Here is a 27993-nt window from a genome sequence, read left to right as displayed (position 1 = left end):
GAAAAAAAAGTCATCCTCTGCAGAGCCAAGGGTTGGGACTTGGGGTTTGTGCACCATTTTCTTGGCAGAAGGAAAACACTGCTTGTGCTGTGCCATCCATACATGGATCCCATGAGACAGTGGGAGGCTGCGGCTTGCAGCTGGTTGGTCTCACTGGAGCAGGTTTCGTGATCCCAGCCTCAGATCAAACATCCTGCAGACGATGGGGACAGTCATGGCACATGAATATTGTGTTCTGCCACTGCTTCTAGGAGGAGCCATCCAGCTAGTTGAAATACTCTCACTAGCTGTTGCAACACATCTACACTTGTTATATCAGAGTAATTCAAAACCATATGCTGGGTTTCATTTTTAACATTCATTTTCAGATAAACTAGGTGATATTCTTTGTTTATAGCGAGCTCCGAGAAGGGGTCAGCTGCACCAGGGATCATCACTGATCATCATGCACCGCTGCATTCCTGGACTACAATTTTGAGCAACAGAAATGCAAACAGCTCTTTTGCATTTCTCATCTGAAAAGTTTTCAAAGGCACTGAGTTTTAGAGAAGAGGGGGTTCCACACCCCCTGGAAAGCAGCACTACTTAATCTATCATGGGATGAACACCCCAAAATGAAGGCACCTATTGTTGCTGATCCATTTTGAAAATAAAAGCATAACAGGCCATTAATTTCTGGGACTCTTTACTTACCTGAGATGAGGGCTGATGGAGGGCTTGCAGCTCTGGGTATGATACAGACACTCACTGAGCTGATAGCCTGAATTTTCGCAATCAATATTTATTTCAGGAAAAGGGGATGTTGTGTTGGTTAGTGACTGCAATTAAAAACTGTAATGGACAAAATAGGTTGGAAGTGAACGTCCCATCCTCTGGGATTTGCAGCTTGAATCTCTTCATGATAAAGAACGGAGGGACGCAAATCCCAAAGACAATTTAACCATTTTCAGTTGAAATGACCATTAAAAAAAAAAAAGCAAAAAAAAAAAAAGCAAAAAAAACCCAACAACAATGCAGAGGGTCCAGATGGCTTCACGCAGTGACAGAGGAAGTCCCAGTTTCGAGGCAGGACAAACTTAGTGACAGACTGAAAGGCTGTGGGCTGAGCGGGTGGGCACCTGCCCCGCCAAACAGGGCATGGTGCCACCAAGACCATGGGGAGTACTCACATCAGTCAGGTGTTTCCATGAGCAGAATGTCTCAAGAGCGGCTACTTGCCAAAATAGACGCCACACAGTAAACCGAAAAAGAAAGCTGCCCATCTGGCTCAGTGGTAGGACGAATGCTCGCTATTGGAAACAGCCAGAGAGTGTAGGAGGGCACAGCTGGCAGGTGCCTCAACCTGTGATGGATGATTGGCTGTCTGGGAGGCAGAACATGCTAGTGTTCCTTATCTTCACAGAAGCGGTCGTCCCTGTGCAAGACTCCATTCCTGTCCTCCCTCAGATGCCCTCAGTGAGGATGCCTGCTGGGTCCTGATGGCCAGAGGGAATTACAAACCAAAACAAACTGCCCACGTTGCACCAGTGCTGAAGTGCAGCTGGAAATAATGAATCAGCCCCTCCTGCCTTAAATCACGAGATGGTTGCCCGGGTCAGCAGGGTGGCTTTCTGCGAGTATGGTGCCTGGGGATGACCCCTTCCTCACCTCTGGAGGCTTTGGGCTCCTCTGCATGAGGATATGAGTGTATGTGCTACAGATGCCCAGCCCTTATGCAATGTTGCACCCAGGGAGCTGAGTCCGAGCCAAATGAAGGCACCGCCAGGATGTTGTGCAAGTGGCATTTGCAGCAGTGCAGGGCACCACACGGGCAAATCTATCTCCTCCTGAGGAAAGTGTAGAAGCACAACACAAAACTGCATGCTCCCTGCATCTACAAGCACCAAACCATACCATCCTGTGCATCAGAAACCTAGGTGCAACAAGCAGCTCAAACCACTGGCAGGAGTCTAGAGGTGACCATGGCACCTGTCTGCAGGGATCAGGATGGCCCTAGTCTCCTTACCTTTCTCCTGAGTCTCTCCAAGTTGGAGACTCCATCACCTCTCTGGCAACCTGTGCCAGGGCTCTGTTACCTGCACAACAGGGAAGTACTTCCTGGTGTTCAGAAGCAATATCCTGAGCTCCATTTTGTGCCCATTGCCTCTGGCCCTGGCACCACTGGAAAGTCTGTCTCTGTCATCTTTGCACCCTTCCTTCATGTGTTTATACACGCTGACAAGCGATGAGGAGATCTGCTGCTGGTGGCTATTTGCTCCTGTGATGACTGTTTGTTTGTTTCCATCCGTAGAACAAATGACCATGGAAGGCCAAAACTCGCTCAGAAAAAAACGGTTCCCAAGGCACTTGGTGAGAGAGGAGAGAGAAGAAAGGGGGGAATTTGCTCCCTCTCTTATCCTTCCCTATCATATGGAAGGCACCATGTGATACAGGGATTCCCTCAGTTGTGCGCCCAGACCCAACAGCTGTCTGCTGGGATCCAGGCCCAGAGCAGGCTTTCTCAGCTTGAGACCAGTTTCTATCATCTGGGTCATTCAGGAACCAGAAGAGCAATGGTGTGTGCCAGTAGCAGGAAACAGCCCCCTGGCTTCCTTCCCATGCTCTGCTACTGACTTGCTGTATGGCCCTGGGTCCTGCTTCCAGCTGTCTTGCAGCTAGAGCTGCAAGCAGGGATTCAGGTTTCCTGCTTGCAAGCAAGAGCATGAATCATGTGGTGTAAACCCACTGGAGTCGGAGCGACATTTCTGATTTACGCCAGTATAAATTACTGCTTCTTCTCAAAAAAAATGTTGTTATGCTGGATGGTGTTCCAACAGATCTGCAAAGAAGGGAGTGGGAGCAGTTCCTCATCAGTGGAATTATTGATTTATCCACTGCCATTTTCCATGTAGCCTCTTTACTTGCGCTAGGCAAAGGAAATCAGGAGTACTTTGTGGCCACTTTGGAACTGGGACCAAATGGAGTACCAGCAAGGTACTGTGGGGCAATGCAGGGAGTTAGCAGGAGGCAAAAAGGTTTGGCAAAAAAAGCCTTCTGCCAGTATTAATATTTGAAACATGGGATGATAAGATCTCTGCTGTGGATAGTGGCTCTAGAGCACCTGGTGATGTACGATAGACAAGCTGTCTGCTTCTATCTAAGGAACAGACCCCATCAGGGGACCCATGGTACCTGATGTGAGCTGTGGGGAGGATGGCTCAGGGAGAGGTCACAGCCCCACGGGGGTGACCCTGATGTCAGAGCTGTCAGGAAGATGTCGATTGCCTCTGCTTGCAAGAACACTTTTATTTGTGGGTAAAAATCAGTATCTAGTCTCCAACCACCATCAATCTGCCATCTTGTTGTTGGTTAATTCACTTAAAGCTCTCTGAAAAATATATATATATAACTAAAAAGTCTTTTTGTTGTTAGTCACCTTCCAGTGATGTATAAATGCTCTGACAGATAATTATCAGTGATATTGATTCTAACTAGGACAGAGAATGAACAGGTGAGTGCAAAATAGAAAGTTATTTATAAAGATGTAATTGAAACAAAATCCATCCTGCAGGACCGAGAGTTTAAGTAAAAAAAAAAAAAAAAAAAAAAAAATTAAAAAAAAGGCCTTAGCTGTTGTTTCTTTGCAAAGTTCTTTGCTGACTTTGCATGCTTGATGAGCTTTGGTAACAGAAGGCCTCCTTTCTGAGCATGGCCAGCACTGCATCCTAATGAAGTGCTGGGGCACAGAAGTTGTTGAAGCCAGCCCTGTTGCCCATTGCCCAGGCAAAGCAGTTCCTCTTAGAGCTGAGGCCATCTCTTCTTCTGAAGCTTCAGGTCGAGTTATTTTCATGCTGGTTTAATTTCCCATCTTTTTTGTTAGCTGCTTTCTGATGAAGCCTCCAAACACATTCCCAGCAGGCAACTTTTCCTCCTCCCACCATTCCTAGATAGAAAGGATGACTACCCCATGCCTTTTCCATCACAGTGTGTTACAGGAGAAGCCTTGTGCAGTCCTGGAGCATGGCACACAGGGAATGCAACCTGGGGCAGGCAGCAGGCTGAGTAGTAGCAGGAGAGCTACTGGAGTTACTCTTGTAAAGGAGAGGCCTGCTGGGCAGTAGAGCCATGGTTCTTAATAACAATGTCTCTTGGGCTTCTCTTGGCTGAAATAAATATCTCGCATGGCAAGTTGAAGATATGAATGAAAAGCCACCAGAGAAAGAGACCCTCAGCCCAAGGCAGAGAGGCATAAGGTCCAGCAGCCTGAGCTGGTGCTTCTTCCACAGTCCACAGTGAGACTTCAATAGCAGGTTGTATTTTAAAAAGAGAAGCCAAGCTGTTACTGTCACCAGTGTGGTTGGTACTCCTTGCAGTACTGGGACATGGTGACATGCTACCACTGCTTGTGAGTCTCCTCTGAGCAGTGACTTGTCAGCCCCAGGTATAGACTGGCCTCTTGCAGGCCTGGGAGCTGCGTGCTCCACCACCACTCTCATGAAAGCCCCTCTGTAGCTGTAGCACTGGGCCTGCTCCCACCAGTAGCTCTGCATACTTGCTGAGCCTCAACTGCCAGTCTTACAGCTTCCACCCCACACATCTTATAGGGTAGGAGACCTCTTGGTGTATGCTTTGGGGTCCAGCAGGTCAAGGATGTGTACACGGAGCCTCATCTCCACGTGGTCCTGGACTACCTGCCCAATGGAGGCTGTGGCACCTCTGGGGCTGTCGGCCTTTCAGGAGCCTTGAAAAGAAAGCAGGAAGGCTCACAAGCAGATGTGGTTCCTGTGCTGCTTCTGCCAATGCTCTGCTCTCCAGACATCAGCTGTGGGGAAATGTTTAAAGCGCACTGCAGCATCGTATTCCCGGAGTTTGTACGTAAACACTTTCTAAAAGCATGAGTGGGAGTGTGTAGCTCTTTCAGAGCAGACCGGATGGTTCTCTCACTTGACATCTCCTCTACTTGAAACAACATCACTTTGTTGAATTTTGTGGCTTTTTATGTGGAACAACATTAGCTCATCCAAGTCTGTGGTTTATTTGAAAATGAAATTCCGGTAAGCTTTTGTACCATCTGGCTATGTCCAATTGAATCAGGTTTAGCAAGAAGCCAGTGCGCACGTGTGCACAAACACATATGCACCAGAAACATCATCATTACCACAGTCAGTAATCACAGGAAGTTTGACATTGTCGGGCAAGGGGGAAGGAAAATCAGTGCCTGAATCGTGCGTGCTTTCTGTGGGGCTTGGCTTCTTCCAGCAGAGGGCATTTTGCAAGCCTTCCCCCTGCTCCTCTTCTACCCCTTTCTAACTGTGGCAAGGTGTTTGGCATGAGCTTCCAAGTGGATCCAGATGTAAATCAAACACAGCTGGGTGAGCTGCCAGGCAGTGCGTCGCACCAAATTTACAACTGCTATCAAGTTATCACACTGATTTCAAAGGAGCCACCCTGATTTATGCTGACCAACAAGCTGACTGGGACTGAAGTGTACAGGATAGGTGAGGGACCAAGGTGCTGGTGCTGCTTGCTCCTTGCAATAGCTGAGGTGTTTCATTATATGGGAACAGTCCTGGATTCTTGCTTCTGTCAGCCAGGCAAGAAAGGGGAAACAGCAAATTCTTGACATCTTGGCCAGTGCCATAGCACTCTCTGTCTTCTCATCCTCCTACAGTTGGGCACATGTGAGAGAAAATGTGGCCATCACCCAGGTAAATAGGAGGCCATCAGGAATTTATCTGTCCTCTGAACCCATGCAAGAGTTCTGCCCAGATGTCTTTCCCAGGGATTCCATAACTTACATGCTCACAGACTGCTACTGATTGCGCAGGATGGTGAGGGCAAAGAAAAGCCAGTGGCAGGAAACATGAGGTGGTCTTCAGGACATGTAGGACAACTTTAGGAGCCTCTAGGCAGGCTTCCACTGACTACAGCAGGCATAGGGCCCCCTCACATTCACCTCTGTAAATTAGGGGATGGAGAGTGGGGGGGAGAAATGACTAAATAGAAACACAGAATCATAGAATTGTTTGAGTTGAAAGGATCTCTTAAAGGCCATCTAGTCCAACTCCCCTGCAATGAACAGGGTCCCCTACAGCAAGATCAGGTTGTTCAGAGCCCCCTTCAGCCTGACCTTGAATGTCTCCAAGGGCAGGGATCCACCACCTCTCCAGGCAACCTGTTCCACTGCCTTACCACTCTTACTGTAAAAAACTTGTTCTTTATATACATTATTAAATACATGTCTTGGTTTAAAAAACCTTGAAATAGACATCTGTTTTTAACAACAAACAATAGAAATCCAGTGGGTGAGCTCTGACAGTGAGCTGGCACCACTGAAACACTCCTGAGCCATGCACGTTGAGGACACTGCTCCCTCCAAGGGACCGTCCCCAGCAGCAGCTTCAGTTTGGGATTGAGGTCCATCATTACATAAGCAAGCTTTTGATGAAAATCAGGTTTGACATCTCCACTCAGGATGCAGTGTTGTTTTTCAACCTTGCATCACGTGCACGGAAAACTTGTGCAGGTATACCTGGAGGTGTTTTTCCCTGTGCTGGACAGAGAGACCAGGCCACTGACACCATCCTGTCCCCTGTGCAACCTACAGCTGCTCGTGAGTAGGAATTTGGTTTACTTGCGAAGGTGTCTTAGGCTCCTGGTGGGACAAATAAAACAAAACCAGTGGCAGCAGCAAGGGTTTTTAATGGAAGAAATGTTTCTGAAAGGTGGCCTCAGTGTAGCGTTGCAGCAGCTGGTCTGTGGACAGAAAGCTGTGAGACACTCCAGCTCTAATTCTTTTTTCACAAGGTCGCTTTTTTAAAAAATAAATACATATATAGATTTGCCTCCAGCATATGCTGTACTAGCGTAGCAGCTCTTCAAGCACTGTGTTTTCCAGTGTATGTGTGAGTGACAGCACTGAAAAGCAGCAGCTGTTACATAAAGGAGCCCGATGCTTCCTTGGCAGTTGCAATGGCCTCACTGGCCTCCTCTGCCACACTGGCCATCGGAGGCTGTCACCTCTGGGGCAGAGGCTGCTGCATCAGAACATCACTGGGAACTCACTTGCACTGCTGTCCTATGACAAAGCCAGGAGGTAAAATGAATAACCAGCTCAAAATAGGAATTTGAGCTGTATAATGGTTATTTTGCTTGCAAGGTCTATAAGGATTAAGAGCAGCCATGGCTTTGTAATGATCTAGTTGAGTTTTAATGAGTAGCTTAATTGTTTTATTTAGCAGGGGGATGCCCAATGAATTATTATGAAGCCAGATTTGGTACTTGGTTTCCTTTAATTTTAAGATGTAAAAGTCTGATTTGTACTGCCTCTAAATTTGCTGTATCTCAGCATGGAAATGCTCCTGAATAATTTAGGCTTTCTTTAAGGAGGCCAGCAATGTACCCTGAAAAGATTAATATTCAACAGACGTCCATCATCTAAGTAAACACATTTTTTTCTAAAAGTGTATTCAGTTTTCATAAATTCCACTAATGGATCAGAAACCTTCCTGGCTGATGTTCACAAGGTTTGTCTTTTTGCCTTTGTTTGTTTATTCATCAAGATGACTTCACCTGCATAAGGCTTAGACAAGTTTGACCCCTTGAAAGGAAATGAGTGGACGTTCTTTGAACAGGACTGAAAGAAAATAAGAAAGTACTCAGAGCCACCTGGAGAAAAGCCATCACAGGGCGCAGTCTGCTCAGTGTCAGCTTGGCATGTGAACAGGACAGGGGTGGGATCACACCACAAGACATTGGCAGCTTGATTGCTGTGTTCCTCTGGTCTGGTTGGCTCATGGTCCATGGCCACTGCCAGGCCACGCATTTCACATACTTGGGCTCTTCTCTAAAAGTTGTGATGGGACAGTCGGACACTAGGAATCCTGTATTTCCATTTCGACAATGAAATATGCTGAAATGTATGATAGAGCCAAAGTCTGCTGCGCTTTAGGCTCAGGCACCAACAAGAGAAAACAGATATACCTACATCTGATAAATCTATAACAAAACTAATGTGGAGTCATAAAAACACATGGTTTACCTGCAACAAAGCTGATACTAGACTAGATTATAAAACAAGCATCAGCTTTGAAGTTGTTGACTCTACCCATAAACAAAACTGTCTGGTTGGAAGCAACCAGAGCAAACTGTAAGTAAGCAAAACCCAGCCTGAGCTATGAATGTTGGAGGAAATCCTAGTTTCCCCAGTCTGAGGCAGTTTGGACCCTCTGGGTGGGTGACAACTGTCACAGTGTTTTGAGCTCAGAACTCAACTTTCTGTAGGTCTGGGTGCATTTGGGTATCTGCTTGTGGATCACACAACTTTGGAGCTTGTAGCAGGCCTGGCAAAGGATGAATTTTGGACAATGAAGTCATGGAGACAGATACAAAGACACAGTGGGAAAGAATTCTGCTCTCAAAAACTTTTTCTAAAAGTAAATGCCCAAGACTTACACTATTACAAAAAGCTGCAGAGGCTGGAAGGAATGAGTGACTTATTAGAAAATGGCCTAGCCTCACAAGGAATCACCGGGTAAGTGGTTCTGGTATAAATGATGATGCTCAGCACTTCTTGGAGAAGAAGCCAAGTCTCCTTAATTTTGGGCAGACCCCAGAGTGTCTTCAGTCTTGGTGTCCAGCAATTGGGTTTCCTAGGACAGTACTTGAGGATGCAGCACTTGTTTTGAGTACCAGAATTATTTCCATAGCAGCAGTAGCTAACACCTCGTCTCTACCTTGTCTTCCCCTTAGAAATTCCCCTCTTGGGGAGTGTGACAGAGGTTGAGCTGCATGGACATTAGGAAGGGCCTGAAATAAGGGGTAGTGGGCAATGGCCAGTCCCCAGATCAGAGGGATCCGCAAAGCCCCAGACAGTATGCAGTACTGGGAGAATGCTTTCTTTCGTTGGGATATAAAGCTGGCTACAAGAAAAAAAAAATTGGATCAAACTGTTTTTGAGAGTTTCATTTTCTATTCCCTGGCTAATGAGCATGAACATCGATGTTTCCACAGCTGTGGGCAGGCAGAAAGGTGCAGTACACTGCTGCTGAAACACACATTTCCATATTCTCTGTCACAACTGGAAATAGTGCCTTCGTGTTGTTTCCAAATAACCAACATTAGAGGGTAATTTGAGTGCCTTATTATCACTGAAGGAAAGAGCCTATATAAATAGCCACACTTCACAGAAGTGCTGCAGCAGAGACACATCGCTCCCAATGGCACATGGCCTCTGGGATGCAAAGGCACCTTGCTCCCACCACACTGGTGCCAGCTCCTATGGGGCTCTGCTCCCGCTCCAGCTCCAGGATGCACAAGCCCAGTGGGGGCCCAGCTCCCCTCAGGCCCTCAGGGTGGCAGAATTGGGAAAGAACTGCAGGTTTCTGCAGGGAGATGGTGGCCAAGACCACACCTTGGTGTGCCATTGTGCCCCTCAGCTGTGGGACACAACAACTGCAGGTGTTTTTCAACCTGTGTCCCTCCACTTGGCAGACCCATACAATACAAACCTGCAAAAAGTACCTGAGCATTTATAGGTCCTGAGCTATGCTGTTCTTTGTGGCTGTGGGTATGAGACAAGGGGTGAGGAATTCTCCATAAACAGAGTTTTAACAAAAGAAGAGCGTTTTGGAAACCAAGACTTGGTATTTCATTGAAATGCTGTGTCTTGCAGGAAGGATATAAACACGGCCATAAAAAGAGATGCCAGTGTCTAGTCCTTTCATTTAAAATTGCAGTTGGTAAGACTATTTATTGCAGTAAATAGCCAAGGAAGCATCTTCAATCAAGTGACGGCACATTCCCACACTGTAATTAAATTTGAAGCTCAATTACTATTCTATAAGTCAACAGTGCAGACAAGATTATTACAGGAAAATCCCCAGAGATGTCAAGGCTGAGAGGTAGAAGAGTGCTCAAGTTGAGCCTTTATTGCCATGCCATAAATCTGAACATAGAAGCGCCGGGTCTTGTACTCATGGTTGCAACCTATGGGGTACTCCTACACCGAGGTCAACTGGGCATTAAGTTACCACAGGTCCTTCAAGCTGTCCCCATTTTGGTGGAAAGTGACTGCTTCAAGGTGAGAGCTTTTCACCCTCTGTCCCTTACTTCCCACACCCTGAGCAAGGCAGCCATGAAGAGCCTGATGCAGGTAATTTTATAACCCCCTTGGTGGCAGTAGACAGACTTGACGCCAAACAAGCTGGCACTGCATGAATAATGACTGCTCACACACAAAAAAACTACTCTTCTTTGGTATAATGCCAGCTCTTCAGTCATATGGACACAATTCAGATCCTATAGATGTGAGTTTACACTCTGAAGTTCTTTTTCCCTTTAAGTGGTGGCTGCTGCAGCATGGTGGTACTGGGCATCACCTCCAGGCATGAGGGCTGAGCCCAGGCCCCATTGTCTGCCCGCACTTATATGTATATATAATTGTATTCTTTATTATGGACTTGGCACTGGTGAGGCTGCACGTCAAGTTCTATGTTCAGAATTGGGCCCCTCACTACAAGAAAGACATCAAGGCCCTGGAGTATATCCAGAGAAGGGAAATGGAACTGGTGAAGGGTCTCAAGCACAAATCTTATGGGGAGCGGCTGAGGGAGCTGGGATTGTTGAGTCTGGAGAAGGCTGAGGGGAGACCTTATTGCTCCCTACAACTCTCTGCAAGGAGGTAGTGGCTACGTGGGAATTGGCTTCTTGTCCCACATAACTCGTGATAAGACTAGAGGGGAAGGCCTCAAGCTGTACCAGAGGAGGTCCAGGTTGGATATTTGGAAAGATTTCTTCTCAGGAGTGATCAATGCTGCCCAGGGAGCTGGTGGAGTCACCATGCCTGAAGGTGTTCAAGAGATGTGTGTGGCACTGAGGGACACAGTCAGTGGGCATGGTGGAGATGAGTCAGTGGTTGGACTGGATGATCTTAGAATCCTGATTATTCTATGATTCTATGATTTCTGCTGTCTGCCTGAAAAGAGGATTCTTTGGATCCTAACGAAATCAAAGGGTTTTCTTAAAAAAAGAATGCATGTGTATCCTTATTCAGACAGCTTGATGTTCAGTGCCCTGTTTCATAAGTTTGAAATATAAGAGATTATTATTTAGAGGGAGTCGTGCAGTGGTATGTCTCCATGCTGTGAAGGAGCTGAAGAGCCAGAGCAGCCTGGTTGGACAGTCTGCAGCCCTCCATGCTCACTGCTCTCACTGCAGGCTAAGGCAAATCAGCTCCTCTCTGAAAACTAAAAAAGGCATCTTCAAAAAAGTAAATTCCTTCGGTTTGCAGATGGTCACCTGCCCTGATGGTCCTTCTTCCCTGTGCCAGGGGCAAGCCTGTGCTGCAGCTGGGCTGCAGTGTGCGATGCGCAGCCTGCTTGTCATGGGGCCTGGGCCATGGCCCCCAGCCTCTTTGAAGGGCAGGGACAGGCTGCAGGGGTTTGCATGAGCTTCAGATGGGGACATGCTTGCTTCCCTCCAGCCTCTGTCTGGCTTTTGAATAGCTTGTATAATAAGTTATAAATGACAATTAAAACATAAAACGAAGAGGGAACCAGATGGCTCCAGGCAACATTTAAAAATACCAAGACTATTTCTAAACACAGATCACCAGATCCACAACAGCCCTGGGCAGACTTATCTGACAGCCTGGCTGAAAGGACATGTGTGGTCTCAGTCCCTTCTCAGAAGATGCTGTTAAAATGCCATTTGCTGGCAGATGCAGGAGTAACTTGGGCTGCCCCAGGACACAGCTGGTGGCTCTTCTCTTGAAGGCGGCTGCCAAGGGTGGTTTGCTGAGAAGTGGTGAGGGCAGGTTTGACAGATGGCCCTGTGGCACCATGAGGAAGATGAACTGCTGTGCTAGATGCTGGGCCATGTGGTGTCCTGACTTCCCAGCCATCTTTTGCTAGGGATGTGGCTGCTTCACCACGGGTGTTATGGCCACGAACTCCTACCACCAGCAGGGAAAGCACTTTGTTCCCTTCCCTGCCATCTTCGCTGACGTAACTTCTGTCTCCAAAACATTTGGCCAGACTGGAAAAATTGCAGGAAACACATACAAGACCCAGTCACATGACAGAAGGAAAAGCACAGCTGAGGTCCTCAGGCTGAGGGAAGGCCACAGGACTGTGTTCCCCTCTCCTGGAGAGCAGGGAACAAGCAGGGAAAAGGGAACATCTTCACTTAACCAAAGCCAGCAGCTGAACCCACGTTAGATCTCAGCGAGCACCAGCCAAGCTCCGTCCTGCTTCCTGCTTCCTGCTCACAGGATGGCATCCCAGCAGGTTAGCTGCCTTTCCAGCGCTGTGCCCCATCTCTTGGGGAAAAAACTCTGTGGCATGGCATGCAGGTAGATGCACACAGTGACCACTTTCTGATTACTAGTTACATTTTTTTCCACATTAAAAAAAAAAAAAAAGCTTGATTATCATATGCTTTTGCTTTTCCTTTTTTTTTTTTTTCTGCTCTTGTACATGCCTCCACCTCTTTCCAGCTGAGCCCGGAAGCAGAAGTATCACGTTACGATGCGAGAAGCGAGCTTTGTGGTATTTCCATCCCATCCAGAGCCAGGAAACACAGACAATTTTGCAAGACAGCTTGTACTCAGTAAATTTCCAGCTCAGTTTATATTTCTGTATTTATTTGGATTTGTGCTAACCATGTAAAAGAGCACTCATCCCAAGTGAGGTGCTGTGGGCAAACTTCTGAAAAAACAGACTTTGTAGACCAAGGTCCCTGCGCAACAGCCCTTTCATTGGGCTGGAAGGTGCTGGACACATCCTGTCATTTGGAAAGACAACTGAGATTTACAAGAGGCCCATCACCTTCTGATAACTTCAGCTTTTGACAATAACTGTAGCAGCCTCCTCATAATGCCCACCAGTCCAACCACCATTCCTGACAACATTTTCCTGTACCCTTGGGGCCTTCCCTTGAACTCTCATTCCTTTCCTTTTCTTCCCTGCATGATGTTATACCTGAAGCACAGCGCAGTACATCTCTCCCAGCATCTCTCCACCCCCCCGCAGAGCAGCTGGGGACCCAGGCAGATGTTTGTGTTGGCATAGGAAGGGCAGGATGGCTCCAGGGACCGTGCTCTCCTCTCCTGACTCCTTCTCCTTTAACAGCAAAGTCCTGCCACAGGCACAAAAATCTGCATCTCCCACGGGACGGCAGTGCTCACAGCACCAGCTGCACTGCTTGTTTAGGTCTGCAGCCAGCCCGCCCTTGTTTCTGCGTGCCAGTGTTCCCAAATACCCTCAAACAGCGTTGTGTGTGTGCAAACCACACACGATCACACACAACGCATACACCCTCCCTTTTAAAACAGAGAGATGAAGGCTTGGAAGGGCTTTTGGAGGCACCATGAATTCTGCTGTCTTTATCAAATTAGGGTGAACGCTTCAAAGCCAGAAAAGCCACTGACATAGCTCCCTGGTGGGCTGCAAATGGGCCAGAGCCACCCTCATAAGCTAGCAGAAGCTGACCTGAAAAAATACAAGCTCTCAGCCATCTGCCAGCATCCAAGACTGACCAAGGACTGAAAATGTTTTTGAGCTTTGTTGCAAAATTGCCCTGTGCTGGGCTGAAAATGTGGCTCCCAGACATCCCACGCTATAACACTGGTGCAGCAGGGAAGGGAGGGCAGCAAATGCACCCTTACAGCAGTAGGGAGAGGGCAAATGTTTCTTACAGAGGATTGCAAAATGCAGGTTGCCATGTCACAGTTGAAGGCCACTGCACTGAGTTATGATGAGGTGACATAGAGTCCATGGTTCACATGGCAGCTTGGTGTCACGCAGAACACAGCCCATGCAGCGCAAACTCTGCAAACTCTGGGGGCCAGAAGGGAGGATTTTATAAAGGGATTTGGAGCCTTCATGCTGTAGCTAACCCCAAAACCACTACTCCCACCTGAATGAATTCACAGGCTTTTGAATGGGAGTGGTGGTGGCAGCAGGCCTGTCGTGACAATGTCCTCATCCCTCACTACCACAAGCCACAGCTGGACTGAGACTGAGCTGGATTTGGGCAATGGATCTGATCTGGCTCCCAGTGGTGGCACACATTTTGCCCATCGATGAGGTTAAAAGTTGGAGCAAAACGCAATCATCTCTTTGGATCACCCACAGTTGGTGAAGTGATGGGTGAGCTGGCCAAAGCTTGTGCAATAATTTGCCACAATAAGTTCTGTTAAAAAAATAGCACTTGTACCAAATTAAATAACGTGCTAGTTGACAATCTGCAACATTTAAATGGAGTCATTAAAGTAGTAAGGACAAACACTGCCAGCTCAGCTGCGCTCCCACAGGCTGAGGTTCGTGGCATGGCTTCCAGCCCTGCTAGCATGTGCAGGATGTGCCCAGGTCTCGCCCTCAGCACAGTAGCACAAGGGCACGGTGCAGACATGATGAGATAAAGGTGGGAGACGAGGGGTAGGACACTGTGCAAAAAATAAAATAAAATAAAATAAAAATAGAGGTAACAAACTGCTGTCTGTTTGCAGCAACAGAAATGCTTTAAAATAGCCAGGTTCTAAAGGCTATTTGTCTTGTGCCTCGCGACTTCCTGCTTCACATTAAAAAGTAGAGCATATAAATAGAGCAGGCAAGTGTGAACTGATGATAGCAATACACGTTGCATTTTAAATTCCTGGAGATCGGATTCCTTTTTTGGCACTTCAGGCCTGTTTGGGACAATTTTTGTGCAAATAGGGACAGTTCAGTCCGAGCGTCTCCAAACAGGAGCCATGCTGCCGACTGGACCGGTGGGCATCCTGGGACAGCAGCAAGGTTAGCAGACTGAAATCTCAGTTTTCTCAGCTTAAAAATAAACTTGGCAGCCATCCCCAGAAAACAAGCAGGCTCATTCCAAAGCAAACATCCTTGCCTGCAGATGCTTTTGTCACAACAGCAGTGACTGTGGAAGCTAATGAGCCTGATTTGCTCTTGGGGCACACCGGTGTGCACCCACTGAGCTGCATGCTGCTGCTGAGGGAGCCGCCTGCTCCCTGCAACGCCTTCTGAACCTGAAAGGTGCCGAAAAACAGAAGCCTCAGCCATCAGTTCTGAGATTTGTGTGTGAAATGGCTGCCACTTCGGCAGAGGTGCTTAATTCTAGGTTGGGGGCTTTTCATTTGGTATGTCTGTAATCTTAGGTTGAAAGCAGTCTGTATGAAAGTGCATTTTCTCTCAGGACATCCTTTTTGCAGAATGATCTGAGAAGCCTTGCAGTAAACAAGCTCCTTCAATTTAACATTACAGTCATAGCATAGAATGCTAAAGAAAGTTGCTTCCATTCAAAAACTTAGCAGGTTGGGATAATGAGTGCACAGAAATGCTCTGGTTAATGGGATTTCCCTCATTAGCAGCATTTTTTTTTTTTTTTCACTAAGACTCGTTCCCTTACTAATAAATATTGACTGTAATAAACATCATTGGAAAAATAATGCTTCTGTGTTGTATATATTCTTCTGTGCCAGGTTTGTAGGGCACTTCCTCTTTTTGCAAGACCACGGGTTTCCTCAGCCCAAGGTGCCAGGGTTCAGAGGCAATGGCCTCTGGCTGTTTGCCTTCCTTGCTCGTTCCATCTAGAAGAGCAGGGAAACCCCCCAGTCTCTCTCTCAACATCCTATTGGAAGCAGTTACACTGAAAACATGAGAAAAACTCCCATCAAACCACCAAAGTATCACACTCGCACAAGACCTGCCCTAGCAGAAGTCACATAGAGCCTTTAAGCCTTTAACCTTGCACTGTCCTTCATTACTTGAGGTCTGGATTTCTAAAATCAGTGGTTGGAATTGGCAGGACAGTGAGTAACAACACTGATGGGCTTCTGAGCACCATCAGAACCCTGTCCTGAAGGGACGATGGCTGCTGGGACAGCCTACACAAGGTGCACAGGAGGTGCCCGTCATGGTGCTGTCGGATGATGGTCCCTTGGGATTGCCCTCATCAGGGGCACGAGGACATGGCCTTACCCTGGCCCTGCTGGGGCTCAAAACCTCACTGTGCTACCTGCTCAAGCCAGGTCTGAGTGGGCAGACAGAGCTTCCCTGTGAGCCAAGACCATGTGCAGCAGGGTACTCTGAGGTGTTTAGCATGTCAGTGGCACTTGCATCCATCACTGTGACTGCCACCAAGCTGCCTCCTAGGGACTGAGCAAAAAGCACTCAGCAAATCACACACCTATCTGCCACAAGGCCTTTGGCAGTCCATCCCCTTCACCTGAATGGAATAAGCTATGCCTGAAGTAAAATAAATCCTTACTTGTATTGCTGGACTGGGACTCACCATCCAAGACTGAACTGCTGTCACTCAATTTGTCACTCAGAAAAAACTGATGCATACAGAGGACACATTTATTGCCACAACTTGGTCTCCTGTGCAGGCCCTGGGTTTCCTAGAAGTCTTTGATTCATAGGATCATAGTTATAGAATCACAGATTGAGTTTGGTTGGAAGGGACCTTAAAGCCCACTCAGTTCCAATCCCCTGCTATGGGCAGGGTGGCCACCCACCAGATCAGGTTGCCCAGGGCCTCATCCGACCTCCAAATTCAGCAACAATTCTTTCTCCACATCTTTGCTCCAAGAAGAAGTGAGGCAAACATATGTAAAATGACACACGTTTTATTAAAAGTTACATTCAGCATCAATGGACACGTTTACTTAAGATTTTAACTGTCAAGGAGCTTACAATTATAAATCCCTCTAAGGCATTAAAAGCTCTTAGATGTTTTAACTTCTTTGCAATCATTTCATATAAATAGGATATGCAAGTGATGATGCTTGCCTAAGAGGATACCCCTGCTGCACTAAACAAAGATATACATATAAATATATGTATAAAACAATGAATTTTTCCCTTGTTACAAACTCTCTGATGGAGGGCATTTCACAATCCTTAAGGCTTGAGCTCTGACCCTGCAATTGGTATTCATGAGGAAGCCTCCTGCTTAGGTACAGGTTGCTCACATGGATGAGAGCTGCAGGACAGGCATAAGCTTTGGCAGAATCAGCAAGAACATCAAAATGCTCAGTGAAATATATTTACCATCTGTGCAAGCACCATCACTTGCATCACTTAGAGAGGTCTCTCTCTGAAGCTACAAAGAGAGGACAGGCACTGTGGCAAAGGCTAATTGGCATCTATTAGTTTCTAGTTTTTGAAGGGTTTGCTCCTCCTCAGGCTCTGGAACTGGGGGATGTTGGTCACAGTGTAGGGCAGAGCATTGCTCATATGCCACTGCAGGCATGAGCTCAGGGCACGGGCGTGTTGAGTTGCAGCTCAAACAGCACAAACCTCCCGCGATGCACAGTGGTTCAGCTGCTTTTTTGAGCATAAAAAGCAAAAGTGTCAACCGCGTCAACCACCAAACCCCAGTAAGTAGCAAATAATTCACCTTTGTTCCAATCAACCATGCTCTACACCTACAACATCGGCACATGTGTGTGGGGATGAAGAAAATGACTCTTGAAACAGGCTGTGGCAAACAGATGAACTGCAGAAACTAATTTGAATCAATACGGCTGCCGGGTCTGATTCTCCACAACCTCACCACTGAGTTGACGTTTGTGCACAACTCCTTTGGCGTGGTGCTTTACAATAGAGCCAGTCAGAGAGGCCGGCCTGGCCTTACTTTACACGGGAGTTGGTTACTGCACAGCATGTGGCTGATGCAAGCTCCCAGAATAAAGTCACTGTAAGCCGCTCAGTGCTGGATGCTAATTGCTACATGGAGCCCATCCCCACAGACAGACAGACAGCCTCACTGAGGGGTTTCAGCAGCACAGCCCAGCTGCAGCAGAAGCAAGGCCTCAGTCACACAAAGGCACACTCCACGATTTACTCCTAAAAGATCACAGTTGTCCACTGAAGACAACTGCACTTCTGTATTCTGTGAGCTGTGAGCTCTCCTCTTGCACAGATGGTTGGGAAGCACCAAGGTGACAGAGGAGCTGTCAAGGATTTAAGTTTCTCACTCTCCACTTTTTCTGCCCCGGTCCCGGTTGTGGTAACCACCACCTCATCTCAGAACATGTGGGCACAGTGCTGGCTGGGTCATGGGTTCTGTGACCCAACAGAAGCCAGAGTGAAATGTGCTGGCAGTAGAAGGATCAGACCCTAGAGTACATTATTTTTATCCCATTCACCTCACGGACACAAAAAAAGAGAAAGGTTCCAAGAACAGGCTTGGATTTCGGATGAAGGGAGGGAAATGCTCCTCCCTTCCTTTTATTCTGGGTCTGCTGGTTTGAATTGTGTCTTAATAACAAGACAGTATTTTTTCAGGGAGATACTAACAGTATTTCCACCCTTGATTAAAACGCCTTCTGTAACAAAATGGAAATATTACAGGGGGAAATTACTGCAAAAAATATTTTAGTTTATAAAGTGACTCCACTTTAATGGAGACGTTTTCCAATGCAACCAAGGACAGCTAGGGATCCAAAAGCCTCTGAAGATGAAGGTGAACTGGGACCACAGCTCCCATTTGCGCTCTGAAAATCTTCATCTAAAAGCCTGCTGGGCTCTGTGGATACTCAGTAACTTCTCTTCTAAAACCACCTCAGGAAATTGAGAATACATCAGAGACCTGTACAGACAGTTCGGCTGCTGCCCTTCCTAGAGCCTAGCTCTGGAAGAGAGCTTCTCCAGCATCACTGCTGTGCCCCATCCAATCCTGTGCTCCTCTGGCAGCACTGCTGTGCCCCACCACCTGTGCTTGTCCTGCAAGCCCCTTCAGCAAGGAAGGGCTGACAAAGGAAGGTTAAACCCATGCTCCTTTGCTCGGAAGAACACTGGCAGAATACGGCGCTGATTTACAAAGGTCATCTCTCGCTGATGGTGTGCTTGCGAAAGGTAATGACGCCACTGCAGCTCCATGTAGAAAGGCATTTTTAAACTTCAAAAAATAAAAATAAAAAATACACACATGCACACTTCAAACTACAGATCTCATGTTTTTCCTGAATCCTCCATTGGAATTTGAATTTTAAGCACAGTTTAACTCCTCGGTATGTGAAGTCTCACGGCCACATTAATCGAGAACATGTGAATCCAGGAGAAAGAAATCACTTCCAGTTACGTTGTCAGTGTTATGTGCATAGCATTCCCATAGCTGTAGATCCATTGTGCTCCATGTTATAAATAAGAAATTGCATGGTGACAGCTAAAATTCAAAAGCGTTAATGTTTCTCTTTGCAACTTTTTTCTCTTTTTTCTTCCTTTTTTGTTCCAGTCTTCTGAGGCTTCTCCCCTTTCCCTCCTCGTAGAAGTTACCTGAAGCAACAATATTGCTTACCCAACTGACATACTTACCGTAATTAAAAAATAGTAGGCACCAAGCAAAAATGACTAATGTTGCTATCTGACAAGTAAGACAAGGAGCGGCTCCTATTGATTCTGAACCAGGCTGTATTGCATTTGTGCTAATACACATTTCTCCTGCCTTGATTTTGTTGGTGCTTTAAGGAGAAAGCTGAAGGCAGCACAAAGGACGCAGCCGAGCACTGCCCTGATTCCCTCGCAGGCAGCAGCTGCTGCTAAAGCCACTGAATTGCAGAGCACAAATGCAGCGAGTTGGGCCCCCTGAATGAATACAAACGGACTGCCTTGTATCACTTGCGTTCTAGGTCCCTTTCAATCATGAAAAACAGCTACAAATTGTTCCCAGAGCTAAACCACTTAACATCTTGGCACTTGGTTGTTTTTAACTTCGTAACAATAGGCACTGTTCACTCCTCTCAATCTCAGTTTTTTATTCGGTAATAAAGCAGGAATACTGATGAAAGGCCAGTCACGGCTTCTCCCCATGGTATCAGGGTGGTGGCATGTGATGATTCACATGGGGTGTGTTTGATCCAAGAAAGCCCAGCCTCTGCTTATTCTTCCTTTGTTCTGTCATCTAAGGTGGAAAGGCAGAGAGAGACGAGATTTATTTTTTGCTTTTTACTATTATTTAGCAGTCACAGAACAAGATACATATAAGCAAAACAACAGGGAGTGGAATTCTATTCTTCAGCATTAAAAATTACAAGTAAGAGATGCCTTTGAAGTGGGAAATCTGTCTCCCACAAACTATGGGCATTTGATTCTCATTTGTGCATGATTCTTCTCCAGTGGCAGGTTTTACAGCGCATCCTTTGCTCTGCTATCGTGTTGTGCAGCCCCGCAGAGGGTCAGCATCTGCACCTGGTGCTGTACAGCGACAGAATTAAAGGGTGGTCCCAGCCCCAAAGAACTTAAATTCGAGCCAGGAGAGGGCAAGGTCAGTCAGGGGGAGATGAAAAACCATCTGGGGCAGTGTAGATAACTGCAGTAAGCAATGGGAGCAGCACATCCAGCCTAAACCTCTGTCAAGTTTTTCACAGGAAGAAAGAGTTTTAAGGAAGGATGTGGAGGGGGATGATAGGATAATGGCTGATACCACTGGAAGGGCATTCCATACAGAAAAGAGAACGCTGTCTTTTAAGACTGTAATGAACAAACAGAAGGTGATGGGCATCTTAGGTTACAAGGGAGCTGAGCTGGTCTTGTGGTCCTGAAGTGAGGAGGAGGTGAGGCAGAAGCAGGGCTGGGAGAGAGGCGGTACCAGGTGCCCATAGCCAAGGGAGAGGAGCTGAGAGGCACAAGGTGACACAGGCAGAGCGACAGGCTCGGGCAATTGTTTTCAGCACAGTGCTGCTGGTATTCTCAGTGAGGGAAACTCCTGCGTGTCAGATCGAGAAAGCTTTTCTGCTGACTCCCATGAGTAGGCAGCTGTGTCTGATGCTGCCTCGGCCCTGCTGTGCCTGCCTGTGCAGAGACCACCTCTGTCCTCACACACCCACAGGGGGATTTCATAACTCACTCCCCTTACCCCTTCTCTGCCTCTGCTAACAAGATACAATTTCATTGCAAACCCCTATCACTGCATCTACTCAGAAAGCTTACTGGAAGAAAGATGAAACCTTTATCAGACAAAAGTCTCTTTTGTTACAGTGTCCTGACCGTGACCCGAGGGGAGCGAGTGTGCCCACTGCACATGTTCAGGTTGCAGCCAGGGTAGTGCACCCACCTGCTCCTTCAGCTCAGCCAGCTGGCTGGAGAGCTGCTTCACAAGGCTCATGGTTGACTCCAGCCTCTCCTGCAGGTTCCTGATTTCGTTTTGCTCGCTGTCGCCTTCATTGCTGACCAGAGACATGGCTCTCATCCGAGGGAACCAGTCCAAATTCTTCTCCTACACAGGTATCAGAAAAACAGCAATGTTAGTAGGGGGTTTCTGTAATGCTACTATTTGAGACCAGAGAATGTAGACTCAGGAACTTCTCAGTAGATGACACACTGTGAGCTTTGCAGTCATTGCATGGAGCAGACATTTTACACAGGCCTTTCTCTGTCTATGCAGAAAGCATCAAGTGAAAAATCCTGCTTTCCCACAGCTGCTCCTGTCCCATCTGCAGCCCTGGTATGAAGAGACACACAAAGGAGGCCTCTCTGAGACCTCGCATGCTCCTAGGCTTTGCTTTGAAGCACTCACAGGGACACACTCCCTGCTGTCCCCTCAGCTGTCAGGCCCCTGCCTGTTTCACTGTCCCTGAAGGAGTACCAGCAAATCGACAGGTAGACAAGGCAAGCCACAGCCCTTGCCAGGCTGGCCTGCAGCATGCCTGCTGCAGTAGTAATGATCTCGGGGCCAGTTCAGCTGCCCACAGTGGAAGATTTGGGATCCCAGGAATGGCTTGGGCTTCAGCATGCTTTCAGACTGCGTATCTCAGCATAACCCCACGGCGAAGGGCTGACTGGTGAAGGACTGGGCACTGCGAGGATATTCATGTTCTCAGGCTATGAATCTGGCTGCAGATAGCTGATACAAATTGGGAATGTGGTGCGGCAGCATGAGGCTCAATCTCCTCCCTTACCCAGAGGCACAGATATTTGTGTGTAACCTATAACAGGCCGGAGGGTGCGAGACTGGGAGGAGTGCCAACCATGTGGCAAGCAATGCGATTTGCCCTAATGAGACAAAGGAAGTAGGTCCTGCATCCAGCGATGCATGACATCAACACACCTCTGCCTTCCACCCTGGGGGAGTTGGAGGATGTGGTTAATCATACATACGGTGTTTTGCAACAGGCCTCCACAGACATGTGCCCTTGATAACTTTAAAACAGAAACAGCGTGAGTTGGAGCGTGTTTCTTCCAGTCCCCTGCATGACTGAGTGCACTTCCAGTAAGTTTTCAGATGACACCGAGTTTGGAGGAAGTGTTGATATGCTTGAGGGTAGCAAGGCCCTACAGAGGGATCTGGATAAGCTGGACTGATGGGCTGAGGCCAACTGCATGAGCTTCAAGAAGACCAAGTGCAAGGTCCTACACTTCAGTCACAACAACCTCATGCATCCCTGCAGGCTTGGGGCAGAGTGGCTGGAAAGCTGCACAGAGGAAAAGGATCTGAGGGTGTTAGTTGACCACTGGCTGACCAAGAGTCAGCAGTGTGCCCAAGTGGACAAAAAGGCCAATGGCATCCTGGCTTATATCAGAAATAGTGCAGTTTGCAGGATTAGGGAAGTGATTTTCCCTCTGTACTTGGCACTGGTGAAGCTGCATCTTGATTTCCACATTCGATTTTGGGCTGCTCCCTACAAGACATAGAGGACCTGAAGCATGTCCAGAGAAGGGCAATGAAGCTGGTGAGGGGTCTGGAGCACAAATCTTATGGGGAGAGGCTGAGAGAGCTGGGATTGTTGAGTCTGGAGGCTCAGGGGAGACCTTTCACTCTGTACACCCTCTGAAGGGAGGCTGCGGTAACATGGGGGTTGGTCTCTTCTCCCAGGTGACTCATGATAGGATGAGAGATAATGGCTTCAAGTTATGTCAGGAGAGGTTTGGGAGCTGGGATTGTCGAGTCTGGAGGAGGCTGAGGGGTGACCTTATTGCTCCCTATAACTCTCTGCAAGGAGACAGTGCAACATGGGGATCAGCCTCTTCTCCTGCATAACTTGTGATAGCACTAGAGGGGAAGGCCTCAAGCTGCACCAGGGAAGGTTCAGGTTGGATATTTGGAAAAATTTCTTCTCAGAAAGGATGGTCAAGGATTGGAACAGGCTGCCCAAGGAGATGGTGGAGTCACCATCCCTCGAGGCGTTCAAGAAATGTGGCACGAGATGTGGCACGGAGAGATGTGGTTTAGTTTAGTGGGTGTGGTAGTGGTGGGTTGATGACCGGACTTCATGATCCTAAAGGTCTTTTCCAACCTTAATGCTTCTATGATTCTATGATGGATGGCTCTGAACAAACATTACCATTTCCCTCCAGCTCCCGAAAACAGGAGTACTTTCTGGAATTCCACCTACAAGACAACAGCTGTGCTACTTATGTTGTCTGGACTTAGTACCTGGTACAGTCTCAGGTGCATCACCCATACTGCTGTCTCAGAGTTTGCCTTCCAGCTTCTTTGTTTGCAGACAAAAATACAGAAGTCAGAGCTGGTTCTGCATTATTTGTAGCTGAGCATCCAGTGGCGGCCTTATGTGAGCAGATCCACATGGGCTGGCTTGTGTCTATGAGTTTACGAGCCCGTGAATACAATTTTATTGTGCTTCCAGAGGGAGATGACTACTTTCAGTTATGTCATGCTCTGCCCTGACCATCAGGCCCTCTGACAGGAACATGTTTTGAAACCACCAAGCTAACTCAGAAAGCTGCCATGAGACTGGAAGCACATATGGTGTTTATATTTTTCCATTACTTGGGTTAGCCCTATCCCCTGCTACCCTGTACAAGACTAAATGCAAAGTCACAAGAGTGCTGGGTTGTTTCCTTCTTTTTAACTCAACACTTCTAATGAGTTTCTGTCCTACTGTGCAACCTCGGGTGCTGTCACTGCAATGACAGGATGCCCAGGGAAGGAGCCGGTGTGCCCTTTGCTGTGTTCTGCAGCCCACAGTTCAGTCAGCCGTGCGCACTGGCGGAATGAAGCCTTTCCTCTCTGCCCACTTCTTCGAGCCTCGTGATCTCATTATGACAATTTACTGTGGTTACGCATGATGCCATTTTCAATGGGTCATAACTCATTCAAATCAAAACCTGTTTTCACCAGCTCTGCTGGTGGAGATCACGTGCCCCCTCCCTGCTGGATATCCCCACAGACACATGCAGCTGTAGGCTCCAATTTCGGCTGCAACCAGGTACGCTTACAAGACCTGCATTCATTTTCCACAAGCACGCTCTGCTATTTATTTTAAATTTATTTTGGCTAGGATCTAGCAGAGCATTTATCACGTGCCTAGTGCTAAGCACAGGTGTAGTCATCTATACTAAGCTTAGTTTGTGCACAGCACTTCTCTGGCTCAATGCTTTTTTTTTTTTTTCTTTTTTTGCTTGCAAAATGTTTGCCATTATAGTCACAGAAAGTGAATTCAAAGGAGCTACAGTGAACAGAGCTGCAGTTGTATCCCAATATTTCCTGGAAAGCTCTGCTGTCTGCACCCATCACAGCTTCTCTTGCTTGACACACCTGGATGTACCCGCCTCAAGGACATGTTGCCACAGGAGCCAACTGAGGGCTGGGAGCACCTCTTGGAAAGGCTCACTGCAATTCTGAAGCTTCCAACGCCAGGCTGCAGAGAGAAAGCAATCTGAGACTCCATCACTGCGGTTCTCATGTTTGCTGAGCACTGCTGCCAGGACTGTGAAATGCACTTTGCTAGTTTTGTTTTCCATCTGCCACTCCCTCACTTCTCCAGGACGTGAGGCAGAGACTGCCAGCTGCCTGGGAAGGGCTTTGCAGGTTGACCCTCCACTGCACTGACGCATCCGGAGCAACACAACACGCACCCATGTGGCTGCCGGGCAGTCCAGTGCAGTGCAGTCGGCCTGCCCCAAGGCTCCCACCATCAGCTGCTGCCCCCTCCTCTGAACAAGGTTAAACCTTCTGGTGAGAGAGATGACCAGAAGTAGGTGAGGAGAGGGACAAGGCACACAGCACCTCACTGCTGTCATGCAACGCACAGCTGTTTGGCTGGGACAGCTCTGCACCATGTGCCAGCACATCTTGGCCACCACAACCCCAGAGTCACAGAGCTCTGTCACTCTCACATCCACATGTACCCAGCTCTGCTTCCCAGCACTGCTGTGATAATCAGTCCCAAGGAAGAAACCTGGCTGTGGTTACGTAACAGACCCAGAGGATCCAGGCATTATTTTGTCAGAAGGTTGTAGAGGATCAAGCAAGGGCTTAAGCCAAGTTCTAAGAGAAGCTGATGGGATTGCTTGGGTAGAAGATCTCATCAGAAGAAGCAACTGACTTTTATAACCAGGTCAAACAGCTGACTGCAAGGCTCTCATTTGGTAGTGCCAAGTGCTATGATGGGTACTGGCAGGACTTTGCTTCTTGGTTCTTGACAGCACACACATAAAGAAACCCAGTCCAACTGTGTGATTATGTCACACAAAATGCCAGCCAACCTGTCTTTAAGTTAAAAATATTTATCTGGCCTTCATCAATAGTCCCACTGTAACATACGTGCTATTTATATTCCCTTGTTGAATGGCATGCATTTGCCAGTCAATACCATCTTTTTTCTCCCCAAGTATTATGAACTGCAAAACTCTAATAATATTAAAGGGCAGCATGAAAATGAGCTCCGCTGCACAGCCCTGTTTGCTGAGTCTGTACCTCAAGCAATTTGCAATTGCCTCTGGGGACAAAACCTTTCGATCACAAACCTGTGAGGTTCCACAAGACAAATCAGAAAAGGTTCTTCTGCAGAATGTTTTAGTGAACTGGAAGTGTTCAAGGGGGGACAGGCACTCTGTGACTGCTCAGCTGCAGGAAAGCTATTTTTACTTCAAGGTAATTGCTTGCCAATTAACTTGAGGTAGTTAACATGTTTGTACAACACCAAACATTTGTTCTGGGACTTAAAACGTTTATGGGCTCAGCCCAAGGTTCACCTTGACCAGCTCACACACGTTAAAGCTGCAATGTGCCTCGGCCATGCTGCAGGTGCTGCTTCCCTGGCCGCTGTGGGGATGGGACCTGGGAGTGTGTCATCTGCCATGCCTTAGCCATTCTTCTTAGAAACCCAGCTGCATTCCCAGGGTTTAGGCAGACATTTTGAGCCAACAACCTACATGAATGAAGCGGGCTGTTGGTAGGAAGCAAGGCAAACCTCTGCCAGCAGAGCCTATAAGCAGCAACCAGGTTAGCGCAAGGTGACATAGCTCAAGCGACAAATGAACACGCAGAGGTTGAGCTATGTGGATGCAGCACTCTAAAACAAAGCAGACACAAAACGAATGGCTAAAACTTACAGAAACCTTTCTAAACAGCTGGGGCTGAGTGTGGTGTGTTGTTACTGTTACTTCATTCTTGCATCAGACAGCAGCTATCCTCAGCCCAACCGCAGCAGCCCACCTACGGATCACAGGACCTACTCGCTGCAGCCTCTCTCCTCCTGCATGATGTGCGCCTCGCAGAATTCATATTTAAGCATACGTCTGTGTCTAGGGCAGAGAGTCAGCCAGACAGGAAGGCTGCAGGGACAGAAGGGAGCCGCAGCCTTCTCTCTGCCAGCTCAGCTGGACGGAAAAAAATAAAAGGGCAGGTGGGGCTAGCCAAAAGGCTGAGGGCCAAAGAGACTGCACACGAGCAGAGCAGACATTTCATGCAGTGATCCAGCATGCTCACTCCCGCCTGCCTCCCTGGCAGCAAATCCCACTGGCAGGACCCCAGCAGCAGCGAGGCCCGGGAGGGCACGCGCTTCCCTGTGAGGTCCCTTGAATGTGCACAGTGCCAGGTGCCGATGGCAGGGCACACGCTGGCAGAGATAGCACGTTGCAGGGCTTAGGGGATTTGCTCCTTGCATTTGCTGAGAAACCTCAGAGCTTTCTGCTCAGAGAGGAATGCTCAGAACGAGAGTGCGCATTTGCCTCTAAGCGACTTTCTCCCTTCTTCATGCAGGCTGTCCAGGGCAGGGCAGAGCTGAGGGCTGAGTACTCCCTTCAGTCAATCCTTCCCATTTTTCTCTGATAGCTCTGTCTGAGCTTGGAGGGAGGAAAGAGTGAAAAAAATTGTTTGGAGTTTCTGTACTTTGTAAAAAGTCTTTCCTGAGCCGTCCCTGTCCTGTTGGCATGGCCAACTGGCTTCAATTGAACTCTCACGCTGAGCTGAATCCATGTCTTCAGAGTAATTGGCAGGGGATGCTCCTTCAGGAGGTGCCGGTTTCACAGGCAGCAGAGAGATGGATCAGCTGCAACCAGCGGGAGAGGCTGGGCTGAGCCTTTTAAAAAACAGATTACTAGATAACAATGAGAGAAAATAGGTCAAAGAGTAGGACAAGGGGGATGAGGTAGAAGAGCAAAGGCAGCCTAATGCAGACGTTTTGCCAGTGCCATCCCCACAGGCTCAGTCAGAGGCCACGCTGCTGCCAGCTATACAGAGCTTTCATTTCCTTAGCAGGCACTGCCCAGTGTGGCGACGCTCAGCCCTTTCTACCCCGTGACCCATTGTTGCAACATGAAAACAAGCAGTTCGGGGACTTCCCTCCCACCTACTCAAAAAGGAGAGGAGCTATGACTGCTTGGTGACCTCCCAGCTGCCCCCGCCTTCCCCAGCCCACCACTCCCATGTCCGGCACAAGCCACTCACTCCTTGGTGACTCAGTGCTGGCGTGTGCTGGATAGGAACTGTGATGGCAGCCTGGAAAAGCCTCCTACAGCTTTAGAGAGACGAGAAGTGCGTATGGGGGTGGTAAGGCCCAATTTGGGGACATCCAAGGCAGCCACTGCTCATCACTCAGTAGCCTCCATGTCCAGTGAGTGCCACCACTCAGCCCCTCTGACTCCGTTGTGCCCTAAGACTTATGTTTCCATGTGAATACTAATAAACTGCAGATGTTATTGCTCATGTCCTTTCAGGTACAAGAACCAGCAGGGCCATTCACTCCTCTTTCCTGAGCCAGCACCTTGAAAAAATACTCTAGCTCCAGGTACAGAGAGGTCTATTTACTAAAAAATGATTCTG

At 47.8% G+C, this 27993-nt stretch overlaps 1 protein-coding gene across 1 annotated transcript in view; it reads right to left on the bottom strand.

The window, feature by feature from the left end:
- Window positions 1-19803: 19803 nt before the first annotated feature.
- ITPR2 (inositol 1,4,5-trisphosphate receptor type 2) overlaps window positions 19804-27993 on the bottom strand; it is a gene marked incomplete at both ends in the record, with an annotated part of 260856 nt that continues 252666 nt past the window's right edge. The window contains 2 exons of the mRNA XM_079549692.1: window positions 19804-19890; window positions 21043-21204. Coding sequence (XP_079405818.1) covers window positions 19804-19890; window positions 21043-21204 — 249 coding nt within the window. The remainder of the gene's footprint in view (window positions 19891-21042; window positions 21205-27993) is intronic.

This window comes from Tetrao urogallus, assembly GCF_951394365.1.
Source record: "Tetrao urogallus genome assembly, chromosome: 1".
In the NCBI taxonomy this organism is placed as follows: domain Eukaryota; kingdom Metazoa; phylum Chordata; class Aves; order Galliformes; family Phasianidae; genus Tetrao; species Tetrao urogallus.
The sequence above is the reverse complement of the archived record's forward strand: the minus strand, read 5'-3'. Positions and strand labels throughout refer to the sequence as shown.